The sequence below is a fragment of the Anguilla rostrata genome, chromosome 3 (assembly GCF_018555375.3).
Source record: "Anguilla rostrata isolate EN2019 chromosome 3, ASM1855537v3, whole genome shotgun sequence".
NCBI classification, from domain to species: Eukaryota; Metazoa; Chordata; class Actinopteri; order Anguilliformes; family Anguillidae; genus Anguilla; species Anguilla rostrata.
The window spans coordinates 55849316-55875236 of NC_057935.1; the positions used below are offsets into that span (position 1 = coordinate 55849316).

General features: G+C 43.3%; 2 protein-coding genes across 10 annotated transcripts; both read left to right on the forward strand.

Annotated features, from left to right (window-relative positions):
• Positions 1-22022, forward strand: phka1a (phosphorylase kinase, alpha 1a (muscle)). 9 transcript variants are annotated; one of them, XM_064328418.1, is made up of 35 exons: positions 1-16; positions 793-850; positions 1281-1431; positions 2530-2688; positions 3073-3120; positions 3708-3876; positions 4653-4735; positions 4884-4964; positions 6018-6116; positions 6421-6567; positions 6679-6732; positions 7022-7144; positions 7900-7995; positions 8545-8652; positions 8763-8841; positions 9097-9231; positions 9734-9843; positions 10609-10753; positions 11851-11929; positions 12048-12205; positions 14601-14771; positions 14854-14939; positions 15143-15288; positions 15842-15995; positions 16617-16696; positions 17240-17318; positions 17790-17919; positions 18283-18384; positions 18655-18770; positions 19090-19128; positions 19608-19652; positions 19929-20090; positions 20395-20448; positions 20627-20827; positions 20940-22022. In XM_064328418.1, exons 3-35 carry the CDS (start codon positions 1354-1356, stop codon positions 21111-21113), a joined length of 3690 nt encoding a protein of 1229 aa, XP_064184488.1. In that variant the 5' UTR covers positions 1-16; positions 793-850; positions 1281-1353; the 3' UTR covers positions 21114-22022. The 9 variants fall into 9 exon arrangements, with proteins under 9 accessions (XP_064184488.1, XP_064184482.1, XP_064184484.1 ...); XM_064328412.1 differs by lacking the exon at positions 1-16 and adding an exon at positions 225-383 and having other exon boundaries at positions 793-893; positions 1252-1431; XM_064328414.1 differs by lacking the exon at positions 1-16 and adding an exon at positions 225-383 and having other exon boundaries at positions 793-893.
• Positions 22023-22292: 270 nt separating this feature from the next.
• On the forward strand, positions 22293-25494 carry hdac8 (histone deacetylase 8). Its single transcript, XM_064328422.1, has 4 exons — positions 22293-22710; positions 22907-22959; positions 23825-23955; positions 25349-25494. The coding sequence occupies exons 1-4, from the start codon at positions 22597-22599 to the stop codon at positions 25492-25494; spliced, it is 444 nt and encodes a 147-aa protein (XP_064184492.1). The 5' UTR covers positions 22293-22596.
• Positions 25495-25921: the final 427 nt, after the last annotated feature.

A 25921-nucleotide genomic window follows, 5' to 3' on the forward strand; every position in this document is an offset into this window, starting at 1 on the left:
AAGCTCATGGAAGACGGTTAGTAATTTTTGCCCGAGTATAGATCTGGAAGACAAACTGTTGTCTACAAATTAGGACAAGCAACTTGTAGGGTCTGTTTTTTCCAGTATCTTCATATATTGGCGCAATGTTCATGGAAAGTGTATTTTTATTATATTTTAAAAGATGTGCACTTCCGTGTATGCTTCCGAAACAGTCAGGGCTGGTTTCCCAGTCAAGGATTACGTCTAGTCCAAGATTAACTTTTCTTTTTCAGAGGATACATGCACTGCGGAAGTGTTTTTAGTCCAAGACAAGGCTTAATCCATGTCTGGGAAACCGGCACTTACTTTTTTTACGTTTTTTTTTTTTTTGAAGGTGGTCTGAAATACAAAATCCAATACAGGTTCCATTGCTTCCACTCCACTACTGTAGATTTCTATGTATTTTGTCGTGTTAAACTATACAAAATATATGAAAATTTAGAGTTACCATGTTCGTCCAGACGTATCTGTTTGGCTTTTCCAAGAACAAAGTTTTGGCAGGAGACAATTTCTATTACTAGATGTTTCAGGATATGAACCGATTACACGTGTTTGTGTGACCTCACGACAGAATGGCTCTCACCGCGTCCTGAAAGTCCGTAAAAAACAATTAATGCATTTAATTTACTGTCTTGAGTATACGTTCTTTTAGCACTATACTCACATTTAAGTGTATTAATTGTAAGCGGTGTGGTATTTTGGGTATCGTGGATTTAGCGTGAGGGTTTATTCTATATATATAAAATAGTTTTATATGTTATACTTTTCCAGGATCTTTGAGTTGTCAATTCATGTTCGAGGTTGCAGAGCTCGAGAGGACTGCGGAGGGGTAAGGAACTAATGGACTGAAGAGTGGATTTTACGTTAAAGAGGTTATTACACGACAACTTGTGTTATTGTTGATATATTCTTTCTAGTTCTTATACTTATACTTTTAAAATCAAATCATAATGTTTTTGAAAAACTCACTATTCGACGATATGTTCAAAGTAGTTCTTGACCAATGGTGCTTGTTTATATAAATTGCACGTTGACGCTGTTTTTCTGTTTATCGGTTTAGCCTGAAATTAAAAGTCAATTTCTATGGATGCAGTGATGCAATGATACAGATTAAATTTTAATTATTGTAATTATTATTTGAGAGTTAGTCCCAACTGCAACTTGACACCTACTAAGTATTTAATGTGGCGGTATTGGCTGCGTTCACATTTACTTCCCGTTTGTGTGTAGACTTGTGCCTTCTTGTTGCAACATTTTAGCACACTGTTACTTGTGCAAAACAATGTCAACGAATTCCAAGATCTGAACTTGTGCTAAGAGAGGACGAACATCATGAGGAGTCGCAGTAATTCCGGGGTCAAGCTTGACAACTATGCCCGGATCGTGCATCAGACGATCCTGAGTCACCAAGTGAGTTATATCATGTAAATAACGGACTTTCAACTTTATGAATTCACTTTAATACCCGATTACTAAAACCTCAGAACGTAGCATAGCTAAGAAAATAAAACAACACGGTAGGTCTGCTACTTCCTCCAGGTTTAAAAATGTACGTCATATACGTCCTAGGTTTACCAGTCAATTAACGGAATGTGATTAAGTGTCAGAAAAACAATAACATAAATAACAGATGTCTTTGAAACACTTGGGATTAATGTGATCACTTGAGTGTCTCTAAATGGGGAGATTTTTAATTGGCAACAAACTGTGCCAGGTTCAGTCTTTGCTGTGGGATGTGTTGCTATGGATCCCAGTTTGGTTTACTTTTAGCTGTTCCTCTGTCGTGGTTGTTTGTGCCAGTGGACTATTTTGCTCATGCTGGTAATTAGCTGTTCTCTCGGGGGAATTGGTATTCTACACACGCGTATTTCCAGAATGGTTCATGTACAGTGAAAGTGCTATGTAACGTGTTTACATTTATGTAAATTGAGTGAAAACATATTCAGCTACTAGGCTACAATATTACTAAACATAAACACACTGCTAGTTATATTGGAACAATGGTTGTTTTAATAATAAGCGTTTCATAGTCCTCAGGGATTCACAGTTCAGTGCTTCTTGGCACGTTTTTTCTGTGTGAATCATGCAGATTTTAATTGGAGATTTGAGATTACATACATTGCAGAGAATAACTTTGGGTCTGTGGGATTTTCAGACTTTTTTTTTCAGATTTCCATTCTCACTTTGCAGTCATTCTCACTTTGTCTAGACACTACTGTGTGTAAACTGAGGAAAGAAAATTGAAAATTAGAAGAACAAGTTATTGGAATTGAGCACATTAAGCAGAAAAGATTTCTGATGCTGGAATCTGCCATAAAATATCAAAAATCATACCTTTACAGAGTTTCTATGTTTTCCTTATTTGGCTCACATGGATTGGACAGTCCAATCTAGCATACAGGGACACACTTAGTGGATTTTAAGGTAGGTATATTTAGACTGTATGGACTATGCAATTGACATTACACCTTTTGTCCTTACTGTGTTACTGTTGTTTTGTAAACCCAGGACCCTGTGACGGGGCTCCTTCCAGCCAGTGGGGATCAGCCAGATGCCTGGGTCCGAGACAACGTTTACAGCATCCTGGCTGTGTGGGCACTCAGTCTGGCCTATCGCAAGAATGCCGACCGAGACGAGGACAAAGCCAAAGCCTATGAGCTGGAGCAGGTACAAGTTGGGCCCGAGGGTCAGGCTTTCAGTGGGCTACCGGCTGCACTGCGCACTGGTCAGCGTTGTTCAGATATTTTGTGGGGGTCTTGAGTTATCTCATGGCCCACAGCTAGAGACAGCCCCCGACAGTGTGTGTGAGGGGCTCCTCTACGTGTGAAGATTGACTGTAAAGAGAAGCCATTTCAGGCAGCGGAGGCCTTTGCAGTCTCACGTTACAGCCGTTGAGAGACGAGATGAAGGAAAGGTCAGGGTTGAATCTGACTGAATCTGACGCTAAGCCATGCCGTTCTGTTTGACTCTCTCTCTATCTCCCTCTCTCTCTCTCTCTCTCTCTCTCTCTCTCTCTCTCTCTCTCTCTCTCTCACTGTTTCTTCTCTACAGAGTGTGGTTAAGCTCATGAGAGGACTCCTGCAGTGTATAATGAGACAGGTATATTCCGTTGACTCTTGGACATAATTGTGGGCTCACTCATGCAGAGAATGGAAGCATTAACCAACGAATGAGGTGACATAAAAATGTCTGTGGTGGGCAGGACATTGTGACTTAGGACAATGCCCCACTCCTTTCAGTAAGCATACACTGGTGCCATACACACCCACTACCAGGCCATTGCTGAGCAGCCAGAACAAGCGAACACTCTGTTCAGCACATTGTAATTATAGCAACCACATTTGACATTGATCTGTATGAGCCCATTTCAAGGAGGGAGTCCATATGCACAATATTGCTCGGAGCATTACGTATTTTTAAGTAAAAACAAGATTGAAAATCTGAATCATCTGTTCCGTCTGCTGAAGGGTTTATTTTTAGGCTGGCAGTCGATTACCTCCACGGAGCTATTTCTGTTTACATCTGCTTACAAATGTGAAATTCTAAGCAGGCAACTCAATTTATTGCAATGTAGGAAGCGTGGGTGTTGCATTTAGTTTTTTGTGCAGCACTGTCTCTGCTTCTTCCTGAAATATAATGACGTGAAGGCCTCCTGAATGAGTGTTTTATAACTGACGTTTTCCTAGTTGGACAAAGTGGAGAAGTTCAAGTACACCAAGAGCACCTCGGACTCCCTCCATGCCAAGTACAACACGCACACCTGTGCCCCTGTGGTGGGTGACCAGGAGTGGGGGCACCTGCAGGTGGATGCCACCTCACTCTACCTGCTCTTCCTGGCACAGATGACTGCCTCAGGTAAAGGTTTTGGTGGCACAGCTATTAAAATAATGAATAAGACCAGACTCTGTCCCACTCCTTGTTCACCCCTGGTAGTTCCTTTTAATCTGTACTACTGGTGTAGCATGCTGGTACATCATTTCAGTGGGCCTTACTAGCTACTGTTCCACCTTGCTACTTTTTCCTGCTTTATGGCAGATTGCCTCCTTGGTAAACAAGGTTGATTCTAGAAGAAGTATTGGTAGGCCAGCAAGGCTTTACCCCTGGACCATGTAGAAATGCCAGTGTCCCAAATCAGTGAGAGGGACACTGTGAGGTGCCTTTCTTCAGATGGGAAGACACACTCTATGGCAGGGGTGGGCAGTTCCGGTCCTGGGGGGCCAGTGTGTATGCAGGTTTTTGTTTCTACCAATTACCCTGGTTAAATGAGCTGTATAAACCAACACTGGTTCACTCGTAGATTAGATTGCAGTAAAATGTTTCATATGGGAATACAAGAACAGTCTTCGTCTAATTCATGCGCTTATCAAGAAATATTCGAAAATGTCAGGTGGCATAAATTTGAGGGCTAATTAAGTAATTAAGACCAGAAGTGGCCATGGAAACCAGAAACAGAGACAGTCCTCATTGCCCACCTCTGCTCTATGGTTAGTCCTGTGTCCCAATAAAATTACCAAATTTAATTCTGTTAAAATTACAACTTTATTATTTCTCCTCCTTAAGTATATATTCATATACATTTTTTTAAAGAATGAAATATGAGATCTGATGACATTGTTTTATTTCTCTATCAGGCCTGCATATTGTTTACACACAGGACGAGGTGGATGTAGTTCAGAACCTGATGTTCTACATTGAGGCTGCATACAAAGTTGCAGTAAGTTTCTGTTGATAATCAGTGTGCTTCTTTGTTTTGCTGGTGATGGTGCACATTGTTGGTGTATTTAATTCTCTTGTTGCATGTTCATTCTGTGAAAGTGCCTTGAGATGTTCATCTAAGGTTCTGTGTGTTTGTTTACTCTAAGGATTATGGTATGTGGGAACGAGGTGACAAAACCAATCAGGGAATCCCTGAGATCAATGCCAGCTCTATCGGCATGGCCAAGGTAAGCACCTGCTGTAGAAACGAGCCATTGCTTTCTTTTATTGTCACCTACTTAGTGCGTGTACAGTGGACCAAACACACGGAAAATACTCAGCAATAAAGAATAGATGCCTTTTGAAATGTGCACCTGTTGTGCCAATATTTAATTTTCCAAAGTCAGATGAGAGGAATTTTCCATATAGAAACGCAACACGTTCCCCGAGAGGCCTTTGTCAGGTGGCATCTAGAGAGCCTAATAAAGACGGGCAGTACCCGACATGTTTCCGGAAGTTTCCGAGCCGCGGCAGTGACTCCAGCGCCCGTCCCGAAGCAGCTGGGAATGCCGCGGTGATTGATTGGGAGCCCCACGCGCTCCTCTCGTGAAGACCCGCTCTGACAGCTAGCTCCTTCTCCGTTGACCTTAGTTGAACTGTCACATGCTGTTGCTTCCCTGGTTTTAATCCTTGCCCTAAAATTGCCTTTGAACTGAACTGAGACATCTGGTTCCAGGACAGTCAGAACAAAGATAAGTTATGGCAGTGAGACAAATTCAAAGGCACGTTGGCCACACGGTCACCTGAAATGAGTAGATAACTGGCTTCAAGTGTTACTGATGTTTCTAGCACACCTCATTTTTAATGCGCTCACATCTCCTGATTATTACTCTCATGAATTAGGTATTTACAGTTTACCTCAAAAAACTGTTAAATTCCATGAAAACAGACTATTTTATCTACCAGGAGTGGGAGTAAAATGCGTAATTCTCGGGATAGGTTTTCAGAAGAATTCAGAAGTGGTATCTGATTTATTTATGATTAATTAATTTTTTTTGACTCAGTGCATAGCCAATTCAAAATGTAATTGGCTATGCACTGAGTCAGAGATCAAAATCAGAAATGTTCCTTATTACAACATTTATCATTTACAACTATGCTAATGCTGATTGAAAGTATAACAAGAACCAACTATGCAGAATTCATGCCTCATGTAATGGGCTGCAGATTTTAGGGTAACATAATTTTTCAGGAAGCCCTGGTTCTTTGTGCATTGAGACCCCTGTTGTGTGTGATCGTAGGCAGCGCTAGAAGCCTTGGATGAACTAAATCTTTTCGGTGCCAAAGGGGGTCCAGGATCTGTGGTCCATGCTTTGGCTGATGACATACAGCACTGTCAGGTAAAAAGGGGCTGCCTCATGAATCCTCGACAAATGAAAGCAGAGCTCCCATTACGCTAATGAATAATTGATTCTAGGGTTCGCTTTTGCTAACGCAAGACGTCGGTCGCATTCAGGTTTCCCAATACCGAAGCTTCAGAAAGTCCAAGCCTCATATTTCATTGATGTTCTCATTTATGCTAAATTATCTGGCAAGCTTGATGTGTGTAATTACAGCCCGTATCTGATATGGCCTGGAGCGGAGCCATAGTCGTCTTCTTCGGTTGTGTGCCAATTCCCTCTCTCTCTCTCTTTCCCACCGCAGTCCATCCTCAATTCAATGTTGCCGAGGGCATCAACCTCCAAGGAAGTTGATGCTGGGATCCTCTCCATCATCTCGTACCCAGCCTTCGCGGTGGAGGACATTAGTATTGTCAACTTGACGAAGGAGGAGATCATTTCCAAGCTTCAGGTTAAATCCTGTTTCTCACACCTGCAGTATGATTGGCCTTGTTTATAAATGGTGGAAAGTTCCCTATAGCCCCTGGTTTTCTCATTCAGCTGTTCACTCTGCCTCACACAGGGTAGGTATGGATGCTGCAGATTCCTCAGAGATGGCCACAAAACCCCTAAAGAGGTGAGGGGACTTCTGATGCCCATTCTCTGGTGTGCCGTTAGGTGTCCTTAGAGCAGTGGTAACCTACTTTGTTCCTGGGGATCCACCGACCTGTAGGTTTTCTCTCTAACCATAACAAAGCACATCTCATTCAATAGCTAGAGATCTTGTTGAGCTACTAATTAGTAGAGTCAGGTGTGCCAAATTAGGGTTGAAATGAAAACCTACAGGTTGGTAGATCTCCAGGAACAGGGTTGGTTACCACTACCTTAGTGACACCATTTCCTGAATAAGCCTGTCCCCTTTCCAGGACCCCAACAGGCTGTACTATGAGTCAGCGGAGCTCAAGCTGTTTGAGAACATTGAATGTGAGTGGCCTCTGTTCTGGACATACCTCATCCTGGATGGGATCTTCATCAACAGCCCAGAGCAGGTGAGAGGGGAGTGGATGCTTCATATTGTGGACATAATATATTAGTGCTTCATAGTATGGACATTGTATAGTGTGCTTCTTAGTATGGACATAGTATATTAGTGCTTTGTAGTTTGGGCATAGTATAATAGTGGTTCGTCGTATTGTCTGTATGGGCATAGGGACCAACACAACAGTTAGTTAAACATGATTTTAATGGACTGCACTGGCTTTATTCAGAGGAAATCATTTTATTGTCTTAAAATTGTATTGGATTGTCTTTGGCTGTGAGTGTCATTTTCTTTCTGTGCATAATGAAATAGGTGAATTACTCAAAATATGCCACTAAGCCATTTGTGGTTTCCTGTTTTGGTCTTAGTGCTGTGACATCACAGGAAATATTTCCAGCACGATCTAATCCAAAGTCCACATTGTCCTTTTAAATACAAGTTGTTTATGGAAAATACTTGTCAATAATAATTGAACAGTCCCTGAATATTTATTTTTTTCAGACAACCCCATGTTTTGGGTAATGATACTGGCAGCAGTCATAAATAAGCAATATGTCTTTTTCCAGTTCTTGCAGTCACAGAATTGGTTAAAATATCTGCACGTTGCTTGGTTACACAGTATGCAGGTGAAGTTGTCAATCATTGAAAGCAGTGATCTGCTGTACCTTTTGGGGAGGGGATTCCTCAGGCCTTAGCTCTGTGGTCCAGGCTGAAGTGGAGGTAGGGCGTGGCCGGGTGCTCATTGGCTTTCTGTGTGGCCTCCAGGTTCAGGAGTACAGAGAGGCTCTGGAAGGGATTCTCATCAAGCAGAAGGATGGGGTCCGCCTCCTGCCCGAGCTCTACAGTGTTCCCCCGGACCGGGTAATGCCCTCGTCCTCACGGGTCCTCTTTGGTTTCACATCGCGTTTGTGCCTCATGCTCTTGGGCCAGCGCCTGTGCTGCCCTAGCTGCAGAACTAACAGTAGGAGGGCAGCCTTCATACCAGAAGCTGTCTGTCAACTCAACTCCTGCTCTGGCTAGGAGCGCTTGACTTTGCCCCTTCCTTGACCTTAACCAGTGCATTACTCTAAATAATCGACTGATGATGCAGCATGATGCACCTTACTATGTGTATTACTTGCAGATGTATATGTTGTGTCTATGTTGTCGTAGTGTGTTTTTATGTTTTTACTTACACTGTTCTATGCCTACTTCTTAATTGGCCTCTGGGAATTAATAAAGTTTTTTTTGGAATTTGAAATTGAATTGAATTTGAATCTGGTCTATTGCCTGTAGTGTGTGGAACTCTGTGACCCAGTGACCCTGTAGTCACAGCCTAGACTTGCTGTAATATATGCGGTATATTTTCAGTAGTATCTTATGTGTACTGTAGGTTGCTTCAGCTCCAGTTCTCTGTTTTGTTGGGCACAGGTGGAAGAGGAGTATGTTAATCCCCATTCAGTGGACAGAATTCCAATGGGAAAGTGCCCTCTCAAGTGGGGACAGTCACTTTACGTGGTGGGCAACCTTCTTGCTGAGGTAGACCTGTCTTTTACTCCCCTAAAAGATATTTTTATTTGCATGCTTTATTTAATGCCTATGGGGCTGTTGTTTGTTTTTTAAGATAACGGCTGTTTTCTGTGTTTCAGGGCTTCCTGGCCCCTGGTGAGATTGACCCTCTCAATAGGCGATTCTCCACCATCCCAAAACCTGATGTGGTGGTTCAGGGTGAGTCCTCTGACTGCATTGGTTGTGTTTATATCAACCACATCGTGAGCGCATTCCATTGCTGACTGATATGAACAAGTCTCACTGTTTGCTAGTGAGTCCAAAAAGACCTGCTCTCTTCCTGTAGAATATTGTGTAACTACTATGAGGGCGTACCTGTTGATAAAAAAAAAGAAAGGGGACATCTTGAAACTAAAGAAAATGAAAGGACGTTCCCAGAGGAATATGAATAAGGATGTGTGTTTATTTTTTCAGTGTGCATCCTGGCAGAGACAGATGAGATTAAAGAGCTCCTTCAGAAGCATGGGATTGATGTGGAGAGTGTGGCGGACATCCATCCAGTTCGAGTGCAGCCGTCAAGGGTGCTGAGCCACATCTATGCAAGGCTTGGTAAGGATGGGGTGACCCTATGAAGCAGTTATACTGTCTTTAGGCTTTTTCTCCCCAATCTGCTGCTACTTATCACACTGCAGTTGAGCTTGGACCGATGAACTTGCAGCTCAACATATGGACCTGCATGCACCCAGTCGACCAGCGGGGGGTGCTGGTGTGCAGGCCACAGTCGGCATGGGCGTGGCTCATGTTTGATACCAGATTGTTGGGCCCAAACATGCAGTAAAACAAGGCCGCAACAGGATGAACCACTCAAAAGTTGTTAGTCACCCCACCAAAGTTGTTCTACTTCTGTGGGTTCATCCCCACCCTATATTGTCTTAAAAGCACATTGCTATATCACTTTTTAACAGTGTGTTATTTTGCTCGTGTGTTCAGTGCAAGCCGAATGCTTTCACAGACTGGAGGATGATTTATAATTTGAATTTACTTAGCTCTGGGTGGTTTCATGCCAAGAGACATATGCCTCCTTCAAAATGCCTTTGTTCCAACCTTGCAGGCCGCAACCCCAGACTAGGGCTGACTGGAAGACCGTACCGTCGCATTGGAGTTCTGGGAACCTCCAAGTTCTACCTCATCCGCAATACCATCTTCTCCTTTACTCCTCAGGTGAGAGTGAATTACTGCAGGTGGACTGCAGAGTGGGGTACCTGAAGCTATTACATGCATACAATTAAGTTTGCTGATTTACTGTAACAGTTATTATAACCTGTTCATTTTGTATGATTTCTTGTTGTCATTATTTGTTGCCATTTTGATGCCTTTTTGAAAATCTGTTTTGCCCTGGTTTGCTTCCAGACTTCCAGCCCAGTACTTCATAAGTGTGATGTGCTAGCTTACTCAAGAAAAGAACACTTAATTAAAACCCCAAATTATCTATATTTTTCCTAAGACTGTGTATGTGTTAAGTGAACCAGCAATTGATGTGTGTGTTACTGATTATTTCTCAGTCTTGGGGTGTATCCTAATTTTTTAAACTCTGGGTTCATTCCAATAGCTTATTTTCACTTCTTGCATCTCTTCCTTGCATCCTTTCCTCACTCCTTAGCTCCACCCAACAGAGGGTGTGAGGAGGTGATGCAAGGATGAGATATGAGGACAGAGGAATCATAGCAAAATGTGTTAGGCAAATGGAATGTCCTTGCTCGCTCAAGCATCAGCTTGTAGCCACGTCCATTACAGACGTGGCAGACTCGTGTATCCTCGCTGAGGCGTCCTCTGGGAGCCTCATCGCTCCTTCAAAGATCATTTAACAAATTGGAATGTCCTTAAAGATGGTGGACCTCAGTCAATTTGTGGGTCACGCGTGGACTGAGGAGACGCGGACAGATAAAATAGGCGATTGGAATGAACCCTTTGTCTTTTGCTCTCCAGTTCATCGACCACCAGCAGTTCTACCTGGCTCTGGATAACAGAATGATCGTGGAGATGCTGCGCACTGACCTCTCCTACCTCTCCTCTCGCTGGAGAATGACCGGCCGTCCCACAGTCACCTTCCCCATCTCACAGACCATGCTCAGTGAGTTGTGCATACACATTTCTACCTTTTTTCCACAGAAATACAGGAAGCCGCATTTTCTTTTTTCAGTTGACATGTTTTGACATATCACAGGGCACTAGAAAAGTAATCGTGAGAGGTTTGGAAAATTTGTTTCTACAGAGGACAAGTGCTCTGTCTTGTTAGGTGGAGAAGTATGCCCGTTATCCAAGGACCAGGCAGACACTGAGATACACTTGATATGTTTATTTCTGCAGAGTAGAACAAACTCCCACCAGAATGTCCAATTCTGCACTGAAAATCAGGGAAAAGCTCATAGGGTCTATGACCTTTTGCTTGAAATCTATTGGATTATTTTTTTGAATACGTGCATAGTAATAACAGTGATTATGCCTTCATTTGTAACTTGAGTTAAGGTAGCATTGCTATTGGCTGGTTTTGAACCGTTGCCCTTTTATGGTAAATACCCGTAACATGAGGGCAGAGGTTTGGAAGGCAGCCAGAAAAGGTCCTGTTGCCTTGTGTCAACCTACTGTACTCAAAAATCAGTTTGTGGAAATATTCCAGCATTTGCAGTACAGGGCTATTAAAGCAATCGATATGTCTTGGCTGTTTATTAACAAGTGTTAATATTAAAGTCTATCTTTGCTGGCTGTAAGCATTTTTCTTATGCAGAGCCAGTACTGCAGTGATTCCCAAAACATATGCAAAATATTCAAATATATACACACATATATTTTGTTCTCATTGACATAAGATGAAAGACTATGACAAGAGTTTGGTGTACCCTGCAGTTATTTTAATATCTGTGCACCTTTTAGTATTTTTTAGAATTGATCTGATATGTAGAGCTGCTGTGCCTGTACTTTAGAATTGGGGTGTTTTTTTGTTATTGTTTTTTTTTTTTTTTTGCACCAGACCAAAACCCAATGCAGGGTATTGAGATGGTAGATGGACTCACTAGTAAGAATACCAACATATTTGGTTGGTTCTACTACGTACGTGTGTTCATCAGCCCACAAGCTGATTTCATTACTTTTCAATGGGTATCTCTGAAAGGCCTGCTGATTGGGCATACTATATATAGCTGATGAGCTGTCTTTACCCATGCATTCCAGCTGAAGACCATTCGGACCTAGATCCTGCTGTACTGGCTACTCTCAAAAAATTACAGGATGGCTACTTTGGAGGGGCTAGGTAAGGGCTTTAAAAACTGCATTCACAGGAAGAGTAACATCTTAAGGGTTATGATTATTAAATTCCTTATTTTTTATAGGATAGTCCCTTAGCAACTGTTTCTGCTCAACCCTCATAGGATACAGACTGGGAAGTTGTCAGAGTTCCTGACGACTTCCTGCTTTGCTCACCTGAGCTTCATGGATGGTGGTAAGCAGCGACAGACCATCTATGGAAGTGACGATGAGGATGATGTCTGCATTGATGAAGGAGCAGTGCATGATTTGAGCTTTGATGGTAAGGAAAGGACACCAGGAGTTGGTCTCACCAGCTGTGCCAGATGTTGCCTATTCTTTTTCTGGACTCTTATTACACTGAATCCGAAGTCCAGTAGTTGATGCACTTCACAGACAATGAACCATTATACATAGCTGGTGAAACCACACCCTGAAACGCTGGGAATAATGGATCCAACCATCTCTCATCATTCAAGGCAAAGTCATGCATCATTTCATATTTATTCATGTTTTGTGTTAAAAGTGCTGATTGTCAAAGCTTTTTTCATTGTTTGCAAATATTTTCACCTTTTCTTTCCCCCTTCCTGCTAATTGGTAATTGCCGATTGTGCCTGTTGGATCACCTCTGTGCCTTCCACACCTTGGCCAGGAGCTCTGCATCAGAAGTGCACTCTCTCCCACAGTGCACTGCACTCACCTGTAAATCAGTGTCAGGATGAAGAAAATTGTAGTCCATGCTGGGGTATAGTTGCCTACTGACATTGCCCTGGTGTGACCCTATGATGTCATGGCCCAGCTTCCATTCATGGCCTCTATTGACAGCCAATCAGGAGTCTCTGAGGTTCTTCCATAGTGAAGATCTTTGAATTTCATTTACATGTTCATGTAACCCTGGCGATGGGATGGCCAGCAGTGTTTACTCTAGAAAATTTATTTGGGGTGGTGCTTGGGTTTGTGGATTAGTGGACAGAGGGGAGTGTTTGGGGGAGAAACAAATCTCCTGTTTGTTGTGAGGCAGGCTTATGCAGGAGGGTGGGAAGGAAGGATATTTTGCACGCAATTTATTTTTGGCAATACCAAAAATAAACCCATGAAGAAAACAAGCAATCCAAATAATACTTCTGCTTCAGTTGCGCATCATGCAGGTTCTGCCACTGTTTGGCCTTTCTGGGAGTGGAGGAAAATGTATCCAGTAGCCTGTACTCATTGAGGTCCCCTTCTCGACCAGCTATTTCTATTACCTTCAGAAGACCATCTCTTTTAATAACAACACTCAACAGTCAGTAATAGTGCTGACACTTGCTTGAGACCTCTGACATGTGGTTACTTGTAGAAAAGGAAGTGTTTTCCTCTGAATTGGCTACAGTATTTCTAGTGAATGTTTAGTGCATGTTTGCTGCTAATTTATGGCTATAATGATGCTTGTTAACGGTATGGTCTGCTGGGGTGGGTAAGGTAAAAAGTAGAGTTTCTTTATCTATGTAATTGATCTGAATTGCCATGACTTGTTTGACATTCGGTATACGCCTTATAGGCTGCCTACAATCCAGGGCTATGTGGTCCCGAAAGGCCACAAAGATGCCAGAGCATCCAAGCATATAGGAAGCTTTGTGGTGTGCTTTGATATTGACAGACAGTTGTTGAAAATCACCTTTATCTTTTTAAAGGAAAAAAGGAATTATAAAAGAGTTAACAATTACAATGCAATAAGTCAGATCAGATGTATGACTGTATTGTTGCTGATAAAAAATATTGTGTGGTGTGTGATTGGTTGACAGGGTGGTCAGTGCTGTTGATAATGTCTCCGATGCCACCAGCATTGCTTCTCACCACTGTTTTAGTTTAAACTTAAGCTTCTGCTCATTATCATTATTTATTTAAGAGGGAACATCTCACAGCTCCTGCTAACTGCCATCTTGTCTCTCCTTTAAAATATTTACCCCTGAGACTTAACAGTGGTGTCTCTGTCCTAATGCCCTTACCATCACTGGCAGAAGAAGTCGATCTGAGGTCTGCATGATTTTATTATGAGACTCTGTGTCTGCTTTGTAGAACAGATCGGTTGTGCTTGCTAATAGTAATTGCACTTGGTAGCTCCTCGTAGACTTGACGGTAAATATGGGTGCATGTTTTCAGTAATAATAGCATTGTTGCACAATATTGCGTGAGAAATAATGGCATTTGAAACTGAATTATGAACTTGCATTTCAGTATACATGGATTTATTTGACTTCAGCAATGGTTGATAAAATTGAGATGTTGAATGAATGATTTGCTGGACAATGGCATGCATTTTCTCATTGTACAAAATGTAGCTCGTATTGGCATGAAGAAGGAAGAATTCATGTTTCAATTAGCATTTAAATTGGTAAGTTGAGAAAAGAGTACTTGCAACAGTGATATGAGTGCACTTGAATATGCATGTGGAAGAATTATGTTTGTTCTGTTGCACTGAACATATATATTCTGTCCATTTAGCACAGTGCTTTTAAGAGCATTCAGTTAATTTGCTTAGAAGGATGGCGTCCTGTTTAAATGTAAGAGGAGATGGCGCAGTTGCTAGTCCTGTCATTTCTCATATTTCATACATGGCGGTGTTGTTACTTGGAGGCACGATGCCCTTTCAGTGCTGGTGACACACTCCTTATGGCTGTCTGCCCACTCCATTCCTGCAGAGTCTGATGACCTGACGCAGTACTTAGACCAGCTGCTGGCGATGAGCGTGTCCAGGCCCAGCCCCAAGGCCAGCGCCGCCAAGGGCGGCCTCAAGCGCTTCAAGTCCGCTGCCCGCAAGACCCGCGAAATGGTCTCCCTCGTGGCCAAGGCCAAGGACCTCAAAATCGACAGTGAGAGGCGCTCCTTTTCACACTCTCCCCTGCTGAGAGCCAGTTTGCCTGCCGGGCCTAAAGGCGTTTGTCTCGTCCGCAGATGTGCAGATGTTCCTGCCCAGCAAGCTGTTCTACTCCCCCCAGCCGTCTCTCAACCTGATGGATACAGGCTCCCATGAGAACAGGGTATTGCAGCTGTTGTTGATGTCTAGTGGCGTATGGAACCGGTGTGGTCAAGCTGTTGAACTCCACGTAGTTCATTCTTCATGCTGATTGGCTGTGTTTATGTATCCTGGAATCCATCCGTGTGTAGGCCTCCACCGTGTACTGATTTTAGCCAGTCAGGTTGTGAACGGCATGTGCTGACTCAGAGCCCGTCGTCTCGCCAGGGGCCCCACGTGCCGTCGGTCTCCGAGAGCAACCTGCCCCGGGACGAGAGTGGCAACATCGACTACGATGCCCTGACGCAGCTGCTGAAGGACACCGAGAACCTACAGGACCAGGCCGACATCCTCTACATCCTCTTCAAAGACAAGTGACGTTTGCTCCCGCCCTCCCCCCCCTCCATCCTGTGCTTTCAGCTCTGTCTCCAGCTGGCACCACTGCACCTCTTCTCTTCCTCTCCTGGCAACGCGTGGCAGCCTGCCAGTCTTCCAGCCTGCATGCACCAGCTAAAGAAAAGAGAAACGTGACAGTGTCACTGCTTCGCATGTATTCTCCATGGGATAGTTTTATGGGGTTGTGTGTATGCTTGAGTCATTTTGTTTCACATAATTACACTGAGACGGGGAAGGGTACTGGTGTATGGACCTGTGTTCATAGATATGAGGATGAAATTTGTGTGATCCAAGATAGAAGTAGTCAAAGGCAGTTGGTTTCCAACCTCAGTGGCTGGTTTTCGTTCCAACCGCAGTTGCAATCCCAGAATTTTAACGAGCTGTTTATTTGTCTTTAATTTGGTGCTTTTTGTGTTCAGACGGATTATTTACCCTCTTTAGCCACATTATGTCAGAATTAGCAATGCATGCCATGTAGAATAAACGTCCCGTGTTAAAGCAGCCCTTGTCCGTGTGCCCTTTGATTTGCAGGGGTATGGACTGGGACACGAAGCTGAATGGCAAGGGTACGACGGTGAGGATCCTGCTCGCGGATCTGTACGAGAAGGCCGGAGACCTGCGACAGTGGGGGATCATCCGCATGATCTCCGGGCTGCTGCGCAAGAAGGTGGAGGAGCTGGATGAGGTACCCATGTCGTCTCCTCGGTGGATTCTTTCTGCACCGGTGTTTCTCAGCGTCCACTTTAGCCCGAATGCTGGTCACGTAATTTCCGGTCCAGAAATGCTGACAGGAATTTGTGTGCAATTAACATGCATATGAAATGAGTTTGGGCCTCTACTTTAATGTCTCTTAGGACCTCCTTACTTTCCTAGAATTAAGATGGAACCTCTTAACACCCCAGTGCATTGGCACTGAACCTCTGTCACCCCAGTGCATTGGCACTGAACGTCTAACACCCCATTGTATTGGCACTAAAACTCTATCACCCAAGCACATTGGCACTGAACCTGCAACACCCCAGTGCATTGGCACTGAACCTCTAACACCCCAGTGCATTGGCACTGATTTCTAGTTTGTCCAGAGAGAAAAGTGCCTCCTAGTGGTCTCATAGCACGATGTAGCAACAGCTGCGTCGTCATAGAATAAAAATGAATAAGAATGAGTGTTAGTTTCTGTAATCTCTTCCCCAGTGTTTGGATCTCATTAATATTCAGACATGGGGGATATCTGACTGTATGTAGCAGTGAGGCAGTGATGCGGAGAATGATATGGGGGCAGGGGGTTGATGGAGCTGTTTCTCTGCAGGCTTGCTCCGATCTGCTCGCCCACCAGAAGCACCTGACGGTGGGCTTACCCCCAGAGCCACGGGAAAAGACCATCACGGCGTGAGTCCAGGCCTTTCACAGTTCTCTCACACACACAACAAGCGGAAGCTCTGAAACTCTCAGTACTCATTTCACTCTTGCAAATATGAAAATATAACATGCGGGTAAGTAACGTGTATTGCAGACATACATATAAAAAGATAGAGTGAGTGAAAGTGAATCACATGAAGCATGTGGACTGCACACTTTCATTTCTTTCATAGCTAACTGCCATCTTGTCTCTCCTTTAAAATGTTTACTCCTGAGAGTTAACTGTGGTGTCTCTGTCCTAATGCCCTTACCATCACTGGCAGAAGAAGAGGATCTGAGGTCTGTGCATGATTTCATTAGGAGACCTGTGACTGTTTCTGTGTCTGCTTTGTAGAACAGATCGATTGTGCTTGCTAATAGTAGTTGTCTGGCCTCTTGCCTGAATGTCAGCAATGGAATAAACCTGTATGATATCAGGTCAGACTGGACAGGAGCCAGTGAAAGAAAAGAAAATGTGCTTTGTTTTCTGGGAAACAGCTTAGGGGATATTCTGTTTATTGTGTCCTCTTGCAGCCCTGTGCCTCCTGACCAGCTGGCCAAGCTGATCGAGGAAGCGAGTGAGAACAACATCAGCATCGCTATACTCACACAGGTGACCAGACCAGAACCGTTTCCACAGCTGGGCCAAGCCACGTGAGCTAGCCTGTGATGACGCTTGGGCAACACTGTGGCCACACCTTCTCTGTTCTGTTCTCCTTGGTCCTCATTGGGCCAGTCAGGCTCAATTTGTGCTGCCATGGTGAAGGGCTGGGGTATCACGGGTAGTTTGTTCTCATAATACAGAAGCTAGTTGTCGTCTTGCAGTGGAAGTATGATGTTAACCCCAAGAAGGCATACGGGAGATGATTTAGGGTGATGTTGGCACCTCCAAGAACTGACTGTGGACAGGCAAGTGGATCAGCAGTCTTGAGCCTTTGACGTGACACCTGTAGCGTAAACTGGCTCAAGCTGGCTCAAACTGGCTGGCCTGAGTGTGGAAATGACTATTGATGGGGTAAGGGTTGAGTGAACCGAGTTGTGTGTTTAATGCATTTAGACACTGACCTTTGCTTCTGATTGACAGGAGATCATGGTTTTCCTGGCCATGAACATCCGCACGCAGCCAAGCCTCTTCAGCGAGATGTTCCGCCTGAGGATTGGCCTTATCATCCAGGTCATGGCCACTGAGCTCGCCCAGTCACTCAACTGCTCAGGTACCTCTCCGCCAGCAGGGGCACACCTGTAGTGGTCTGTCACTGTTCTGTGCTTTGAGGTGAAAGTTCAGCTTTTACCATATTAAAATAATTAATTGAGTTTATTTTCCCTGCTCTGGGATGAATACTTGATTCTTTTATTTTCCCTTGAGATTTCATTTGACAGCCGAGCATATAAAATATTAGTAGTATTAAAGATTAAAGCTGAGTATCTGTTTAATTAAAAAAACTTACATGAGAGTAACTAGAACAAGTAGACAAACCTGACACTAGATAATGGTTGGGGTTAAAGTGTATGCATGCACATACATAGGATTATTATTGTTATTATTATTATTGCGAGTGTCTGTGTGTGCTCAACAGGTGAGGAGGCCACAGAGAGTCTTATGAGCCTGAGTCCCTCAGAGCTGAAGAACCTTCTGCACCACATCCTCAGTGGGAAAGAGTTTGGGGTACAGAAAAGCGGTATGTACAGTGAAAAGGCTACTCCCTTCCCAGAATGCATGGTTGGCATCGGCTAGGTCAAGTGAGAGTGCCATGGTGCTCTAACTTCAATGTCCCTGCTTTTTTGGCACTGACTTCTCCTATTGTCACTTAAGGTTGTTTTTTTTTAAGTCTGGAATAGTAGTTGTAGGAGTGAAAGTCCTTTCTGTTGCATTAATGATAGCCACTGTTAGTTCTCCTGAGCATTCATTGCATTTGTGGACATGCTGGATGTCTGTGCTTGCCTTGCAGTGCGCGCTGTGGACACTGGCATCAGTCCAGCCATCTCCATCCACGAGGTGGGCAACGTGGGCGCCACCAAGAGTGAGAGGGCTGGCATCAGCAAGCTGAAGAGTGACATGAAGATGGTACGGGCATCGCACTTCTGCTTCTAACCCCAAATCTGCCTAGAGAAAGAGGAAGTGACTGTGCTTCTGAGAACCTGTTATTTTAACCATGTTATTAACAGTATTAAATAATGCTAGTTCTGTGTCTAAGGGAATTTTGGTGGTGGATGCACAATAACCCATGTTTGCTGTGCATTAAAATGTCAGCTGCACAGTGAAACATGAAATATAAACTACCTGCATCTGTGGTTCTGGGCATATTCTTCAGGGAAAATTGAAGATTCAAGTGGATCAAAGCCATTCTTGTTTGTGGGTCACTGGAAATGTTTTTTCCTTCCAGATGGAGGAGCGTAGGTTGTCATTGGTGGACCAGAGTCAGGTGATGATGTGGTCTGGTTCAGCTTTGGCTGGTGTATTGGGGTTAATTCTCCAGACCACCTCACAGAAACCTGTGTTGAAAGCCTTTGTTTGGCTGCTGTTCTCTGTTATGCCAACATACATTTGGTTTGTCTACTATATTATATAGTGCCCAGTGCCCGAATGCTCTTCATTAAAGGATCCATTTGTCAAGTGTCCTAGTTCTAAATGTGAGATGAACTTCACAGAGGATGAACAGCAAGCTCTGGTCTTCAGCACAGTGTTCCTTTCTCATAATAGTAAATCAGCATGTTACACATTTCTGCTTTGGGCAATGAAGGGTCAAATCTATCTGATCAATTTGGACTAAAATGAAAATTATTATGTCCTTAACTGAACGTGACTGCAAAAGTAATCTGAAGGTAAATCACTCATTGCCATTTGCAGGTGTCTCCTTACTGAAGTGGGAATGTATAATACATGACATGTCTTGTCTTGCAGAGTTTGCCTACACATGCACTTGACATGGAGAACATTGAGGAAGGGGTAAGTGACAGGACCAATGGTATTAAATATTCCCGTAACTCAAATATATTATCAGTGTGAAAGTAAAGACGTGGGCTTGAAATACAATTTTAAAGGAGGAGGGGGATTTATTATTTATTTATTGTTCTCATACGTACATGTATTTAGAGACTGAAAGGGGGATCATGAAATGGCATGTTAGGGTGCCAAGTTTATAAATAGCGATGCAGAAACGTGCTTGTCTCAGATAAAGATGACTACTCCTCTCTTTAGTGATGTAACTTCCTTGTGTCACAGCGATACAGATTCCCTTCCCTGGAGACGTTTGAGGGGGCGTTCAGTGTGCCTGCAGCCCGGGACAGTCGACAGGGACAGTGGCTGCGCAGGAGAAGGCTGGATGGGGCCCTCAACAGAGTCCCCGTGGGCTTCTACCAGAAAGTGTGGAAGATCCTCCAGAAGGCAAGTTAATGGAGTTTTTGAATAGTCCTAGAAAGTAAGTCTGAAGGTGATTCAGAGAGGGTAACTGTAAAGATGTGCAGGTTCTGATGGAAGTTTAAGCCCATAGCTAGTATAAACCTCCCGTCAATCTACATACAAAATTGATTGTACTACCCTGCCCTCGTAGAGATGATATACGATTTTACATCCATCTAGCTGGGAAATATAGTCAGTGAGTCCCAGTTCACAGGAAATTATACAATAGTAGCGTAATGTAAAGGCCTGCAAGCCTTGAATTCAGTTGAATCTGATGTCTGTCCCACAGTGTCATGGTCTGTCCATTGAGGGGTTTGTTCTCCCGTCCTCAACCACCCGAGAGGTAGGCAGAATACTCACCTCCCCTTCATTTCTTTTTGTACACACTAGTAAATTAATCTATATAGAGAGGAGAGCAGCATCTGCCTCATCCAGAAAATTTAAAGAGAAGCCTATTAACCACAAAATACTGAATACTTGGCCCAAATTTTTAAATATCTCTCCCTCCGCTTTCACTCCAGATGACCCCCGGTGAGATTAAGTTTGCCGTGCACGTGGAGACCGTGTTAAACCGTGTGCCCCAGCCTGAGTACAGGCAGCTGCTGGTGGAGGCCATCTTAGTGCTCACTATGCTTGCTGACATCGACATACAGAGCGTTGGCAGCATTATTCACATAGAGAAGATTGTACACATCGCCAATGATATGTTCTACCAGGACCAGGTTAGTGTCCGCACCGTATACAACGCTCTTCATAGAAATATACCTCTGCCCTTGGATGAGTATGTTCACCACTCACTCTCATTACTCCGTTTGTCCTGTGCGTACCTTGCAGAAAGACCTGGGAGCGGAGGAGAACATCCTAGAAAGAGACCACTCTACTGGGATCTGCAAGCTACTGTATGACAGTGCACCCAGTGGTCGCTATGGCAGCATGACTTACCTCACCAAGGCCGTGGCCACCTATGTTCAGGACTTCCTGCCGAGTGGCGCTTGTGCCCTGCAGTGACACGGCATCGGTGAATGTACATATGCCAGCCAGTTTAGTGCGAAACCCTGCAGCTGGTCACCGAGGCAGCTCTCCTGTCACATATGAGTAGGAGTAGTCTTTAGTGTGGCATCAAGATAGGTCAGTTTACACCGTCTAATCTGGTGTTAAGACTGTTGATTAGAATCATTTTAGTGCTGTCGGACACTACATTAAGTTATTACACCATGGTCATAGGAGATGATATATGGATTTTGTTATGAAACATATTTTGTTTGGTAGGCATTTTTTTCTTTGCCAGCATGTGTCTTGGAAGAGCAGTTTGCTTTCTTGCAAAGCAGAGGTTTAGGAATGTACCTCTGATCTTTTCTTTAGTCATTTTTATAAATGCACTGTTTTTAAAAATATATGTTTTAATATCAATGATTGTTGAATAAACAAAATGAAAGGTTTACAGGTTGTAGTTATATTCAGCAGGATGTAATGTGGAGCAGCATATTTTGAAAGAATGAACATACAATACACTGGAGGTAAATTACACTGTAATTGGCTTCAACAGATTCTTTTGTGTTTGAAGTTCTTTTATGGGCTGACTCCATATTCTGAGATCAGGACTACTGTGTTATTTAAAGTGGCATAATATCAATTACTGTATAAGCTAACCGCTCTCGCTGAAACGTCATATATAACGTCATGTCGGCCATATCGAAGTTTGTGCAGTTGAAAAGAATGAGTAATGGTCTTAAATTAAATGAATTTAATGTTACACTCCTGACTAAAACCACTTGGACTTTGATTTCTTTTAAGAAAGTGTCATATGTCAGTGGGCACATAGGTAAATACAACAAATATGGTATTATATGCTATTAAAATTATATCGTAATTGCACTTTCTGTATGATGCAAGCATAATAAAAACTACATTTAATTACTGCTGTTTTATCTTTGAATACGTCGTGTGTTGTGTGGCTTTGATCGGTACGATATATGTTAAGGTTATCGTAACAATAACACTATCATTTTAAACCATATATAAAGTAGAAAATACTAATTGTATGTTGTTCTTACAGTGATATAATTATTATTCTTGGCTGGCGCAAATTCTGAAATTTACAACGTGGTTAAAAGTTAAATGCTTAAAGAACATCATTTCCCAGAAGGCTACAGTTCCACAGTCCTCCAGTAAAATCGTCGTAACTGGAAAACATTTCATAAATGAATCGAGCTCCTGATCATTGTGACAGTCGGCCACGATAAGCAATGTTGTATTTATTTATTTATTTGGAGATTTCTCGAGATGACTAACAAACTGATCCGCCTGATTTAGGAAATTATTTCAGTTCTTAATGGCAGACCAGATGAAAGTGGTAGGGGTATTGTCCGCTTTCACCCGAGGAGTGTTTTCACTGTGACACCTATGTCCAGAACAAGTTGATGTCAACATAACGCTTGCAGAACATTTCGTTATTCTTTTTATACAGTTGGTTACCTAACGAGTTAACTAAATGAGCAGTAAAAGCGACTCTCAGAATGGTAACCGTCCCGAGCGGAACGTGGCTTACATTTACAGTTCACAGTTTATCCAAACTTGCGATTCACTATCAAAAGTCCCCAACAGGGTAAGTTATGGATTGGTTCACATGGAAAATAAGGAAATAAGTTAACGTATGATAACTAACTAAAGCAGCTACTTATTTTGCAACGTAAATAGTTATCTAGAATTGCCATTAGAAAATGGTATCGCTAAGCATTTGCTGTGTTTAACTTGCGTGTTAAACACAAGTACGCTTTCCTCCATCCTTATTCTTATTACAGGCAAGTATGGTGCACTCTCTAATAGAAGCCTACGGATTACTGAAACACATGAGGTACGTTCGCTGAAACGTTTGGGTGAATTACAGCAAGGTTAGTAAAAAAAATACGATGTTGTAAATGACTTTGGGCTTGGTGTACCCTGCTTCACTATGCAAAAAAGTATGCATTGACTGCGGTGATTGTAGCTATCAATGTTTTATCCTCCAGCCTTGAGTCTAATGGCAAAGGATACGAAGCATGTCGTTGTGCGATAACGCTAAATGGATAGCCTAAATAAATGTAAGTGTTTCTGCAGTGCCGATGAAAAAATGTCTTCTCAATCAAAAGGATAGTTAATCCTTACGTGCAAGATAAAGGTGGTTTGAAATAGCAAATGACATAGAAATACTACTTTTGTGTTATTTACTCAAAAAAGTCAACCATTTTATATTTATTGTGGGGGGCAAGTGCCCCTTCCTTGCTACTCAGTCACTGGGAAACCCCTTTAGCAGCAATACATTTAACTAAACATTTCTTGTAAAGAAAGAAGGATAAGTGCATCTCAATATAGGCTACTTTCAATGCATCTCAATAGACGTTCAACTATGTAATGTTTTCTCCTCCTGAGTACTCTGTTACAGCATGGAATACATGATGGATTCATTAATTGACTCTAGGTCCTGTTTCATTTCACCATGTTTCATTTAATCAAGATGTAGTACCCCTTAAACCAAAGTTGTAACTTTTGTGTTATTTGCTATGTCACATTACCTTTTATCACATTTCCTTTTGTGCCAAAGAACAAGAACATTGCAGGAGTGGGGCACTTACTTCTCACAACGCTGTATCTGTTACAGTAGCTGGTAACTGTTCTATTGTATGATCTGCACATCTGTGGACTGCCAATAAACTGTCTGTGAATTATCTTCTGTTTACCAGTGTGGTGAAGCCACGGTTAGCAACCATGGAGGATATGGCGGTCTTTCACACAGAAGCGTACCTTGAGCACCTGCAGAAGATCAGTGAGGACGGTGACAATGATGATCCTCAGTCTGTTGACTTCGGTCTTGGTAAGCTGAAGAGGCACGGTAACTGCTATAAAACGTGTATGGGCTACTTCTGGGTGGTGGATTAGGTAACTGTTCTCCAAATTTTGCAAAAGTATTTCCACTGTAAAAAAATAAAATTAGAATACAGCTATAGACCAGGGATACTCAAATCTGGCCCTTAAGGTCAGTAGTTCTTCTGCTTTTCTCTTCTGTCTGATAGTCCATAGTCCAATAATGTCACTGATTGGCCAGAAATTAAGCTCATCTGGTGCATCAGGTTTAAATCTGTCCGTGATTAGAGGGGTGGAATGTAAGCCAGCAGTACCACCGGCCCTAAGGGCCAGACTTGAATATCCCTGCCTCAGACTGACAGGAAACCAAGGTGCATCTGGGCCATGGTCTTCATACCACTCATGATTGTCAAACTTGTTTCCCAAAAGTGCAAGGCCTCCGACAAAGTAATGACAATAGGACTGCATTTATGTACCACCTTTCCCCTCGGGACCTCAAAGAGCTTTAGAGGGAAGAGGGGGGCATTCATCTAAGCCACCAGCACTGTGTAGCACCCACCTGGGGGATGCACAGTGGCCATTTTGTTGCAGAAAGCCCACTATACTTCTATCAGGTGCATTGTAGGACAGGTTGGGGGATCATTCTTAGACTTCCATAATGAGAGTAGCAGGTTGGGTATTTCACCAGGACACCTGGGAAGTCACCACTATGAAACATCTGCAAGTCATTAATGACTATACAATTCATTGACCCATTTTTTTCCTCAAACACTTGGCAGTAACATTGACATGCTACATCTGGAATAGTTGTTTTACACAACTTCTGTATTTACTTTTATTGAACACCCTGTTAATGTTGGGAAAAATTAATAAACATATTTTTTATTTATTCATTTGTATGCACGTATTCTTTGGTGGAAGATGGAATGATCCACCCTTGTCCACAACACTCTCGTTCAGACTGTAGAGGGCGCACTTCAGTCAAAATCCGGCACCAGCACCTTAATATTCAGTTGACTTCAGGATGTTTTTCAAACTGCTTTCAGTCAAAGTGGTGCAACACATGTGCAGTGCGATGTGTAGAATGAGTTTTCATTGGCAACCTCTGCAGATTATGTACAATCTCCTACTGATAAAGCCTGACACTCAAGCCTGGTCCCTTTTGTCTAAAATGTCAACACTAGCAGCATGCCTCAAAAAGGGGAAACCAAAAAAAAGAAAGGAAAGCACAACGAGGAGCTATTGTTTGCGGCTGGAAAATTTGCGCCTTTGCCAAAATTTCTATTTCGAATGACCCAGTCTCCTTCTCTTTTGTTTCTCCTCTTTCAAATTTGTCTCTTCCTCGAACACCCTTCCTCCCGGCTGTCTCCCGCTCTCCCTCCCGATGCCGCTCACGCTCTCAGGTTACGACTGCCCGGTGGTGGAGGGTATTTTTGACTACGCCGCGGCGGTCGGCGGGTCCACCTTGACGGCTGCCCAGTGCCTCCTCGACGGGAAGAGCAAAGTGGCAATCAACTGGGCAGGGGGCTGGCACCACGCCAAGAAGTAAGAGCAATTAGCCGACGCGCAGCCTGCTCGCACGGGCAAATTATACACGCGGGTCGCTTCTGGCCTATGTATTGTGCAGCATAGTCTTTTTAAAACTAGGGAGTCTGAAAATTGCTGTTGGCTTGAAGCATTTCGGTGGTATTGTCCTGCAGCACCTTAGCCATGCAGTGGGCAGTGGGCATCTGAATGGGAGTGGTGTGAGTAAGAGTGAGGTTTGAATGCACGTGGGGCTGTTGCTCAGACCTCACATGGCGTGGATTTCTCCTGCTTCCGTTCGGGCGGGTCATGATCGGAGCCGTCGGCCGCACCTTTGAAAGACCCTTAGTTCTGCTGTGGCCCTGGTGGCGACGGTCAAGTGAGTGGGGCTCTTTGTGCAGGGCCTCTGCCACGGCAGCTGCCCTCTGGTGCTCGCTTCCCGGAGTCTCCGC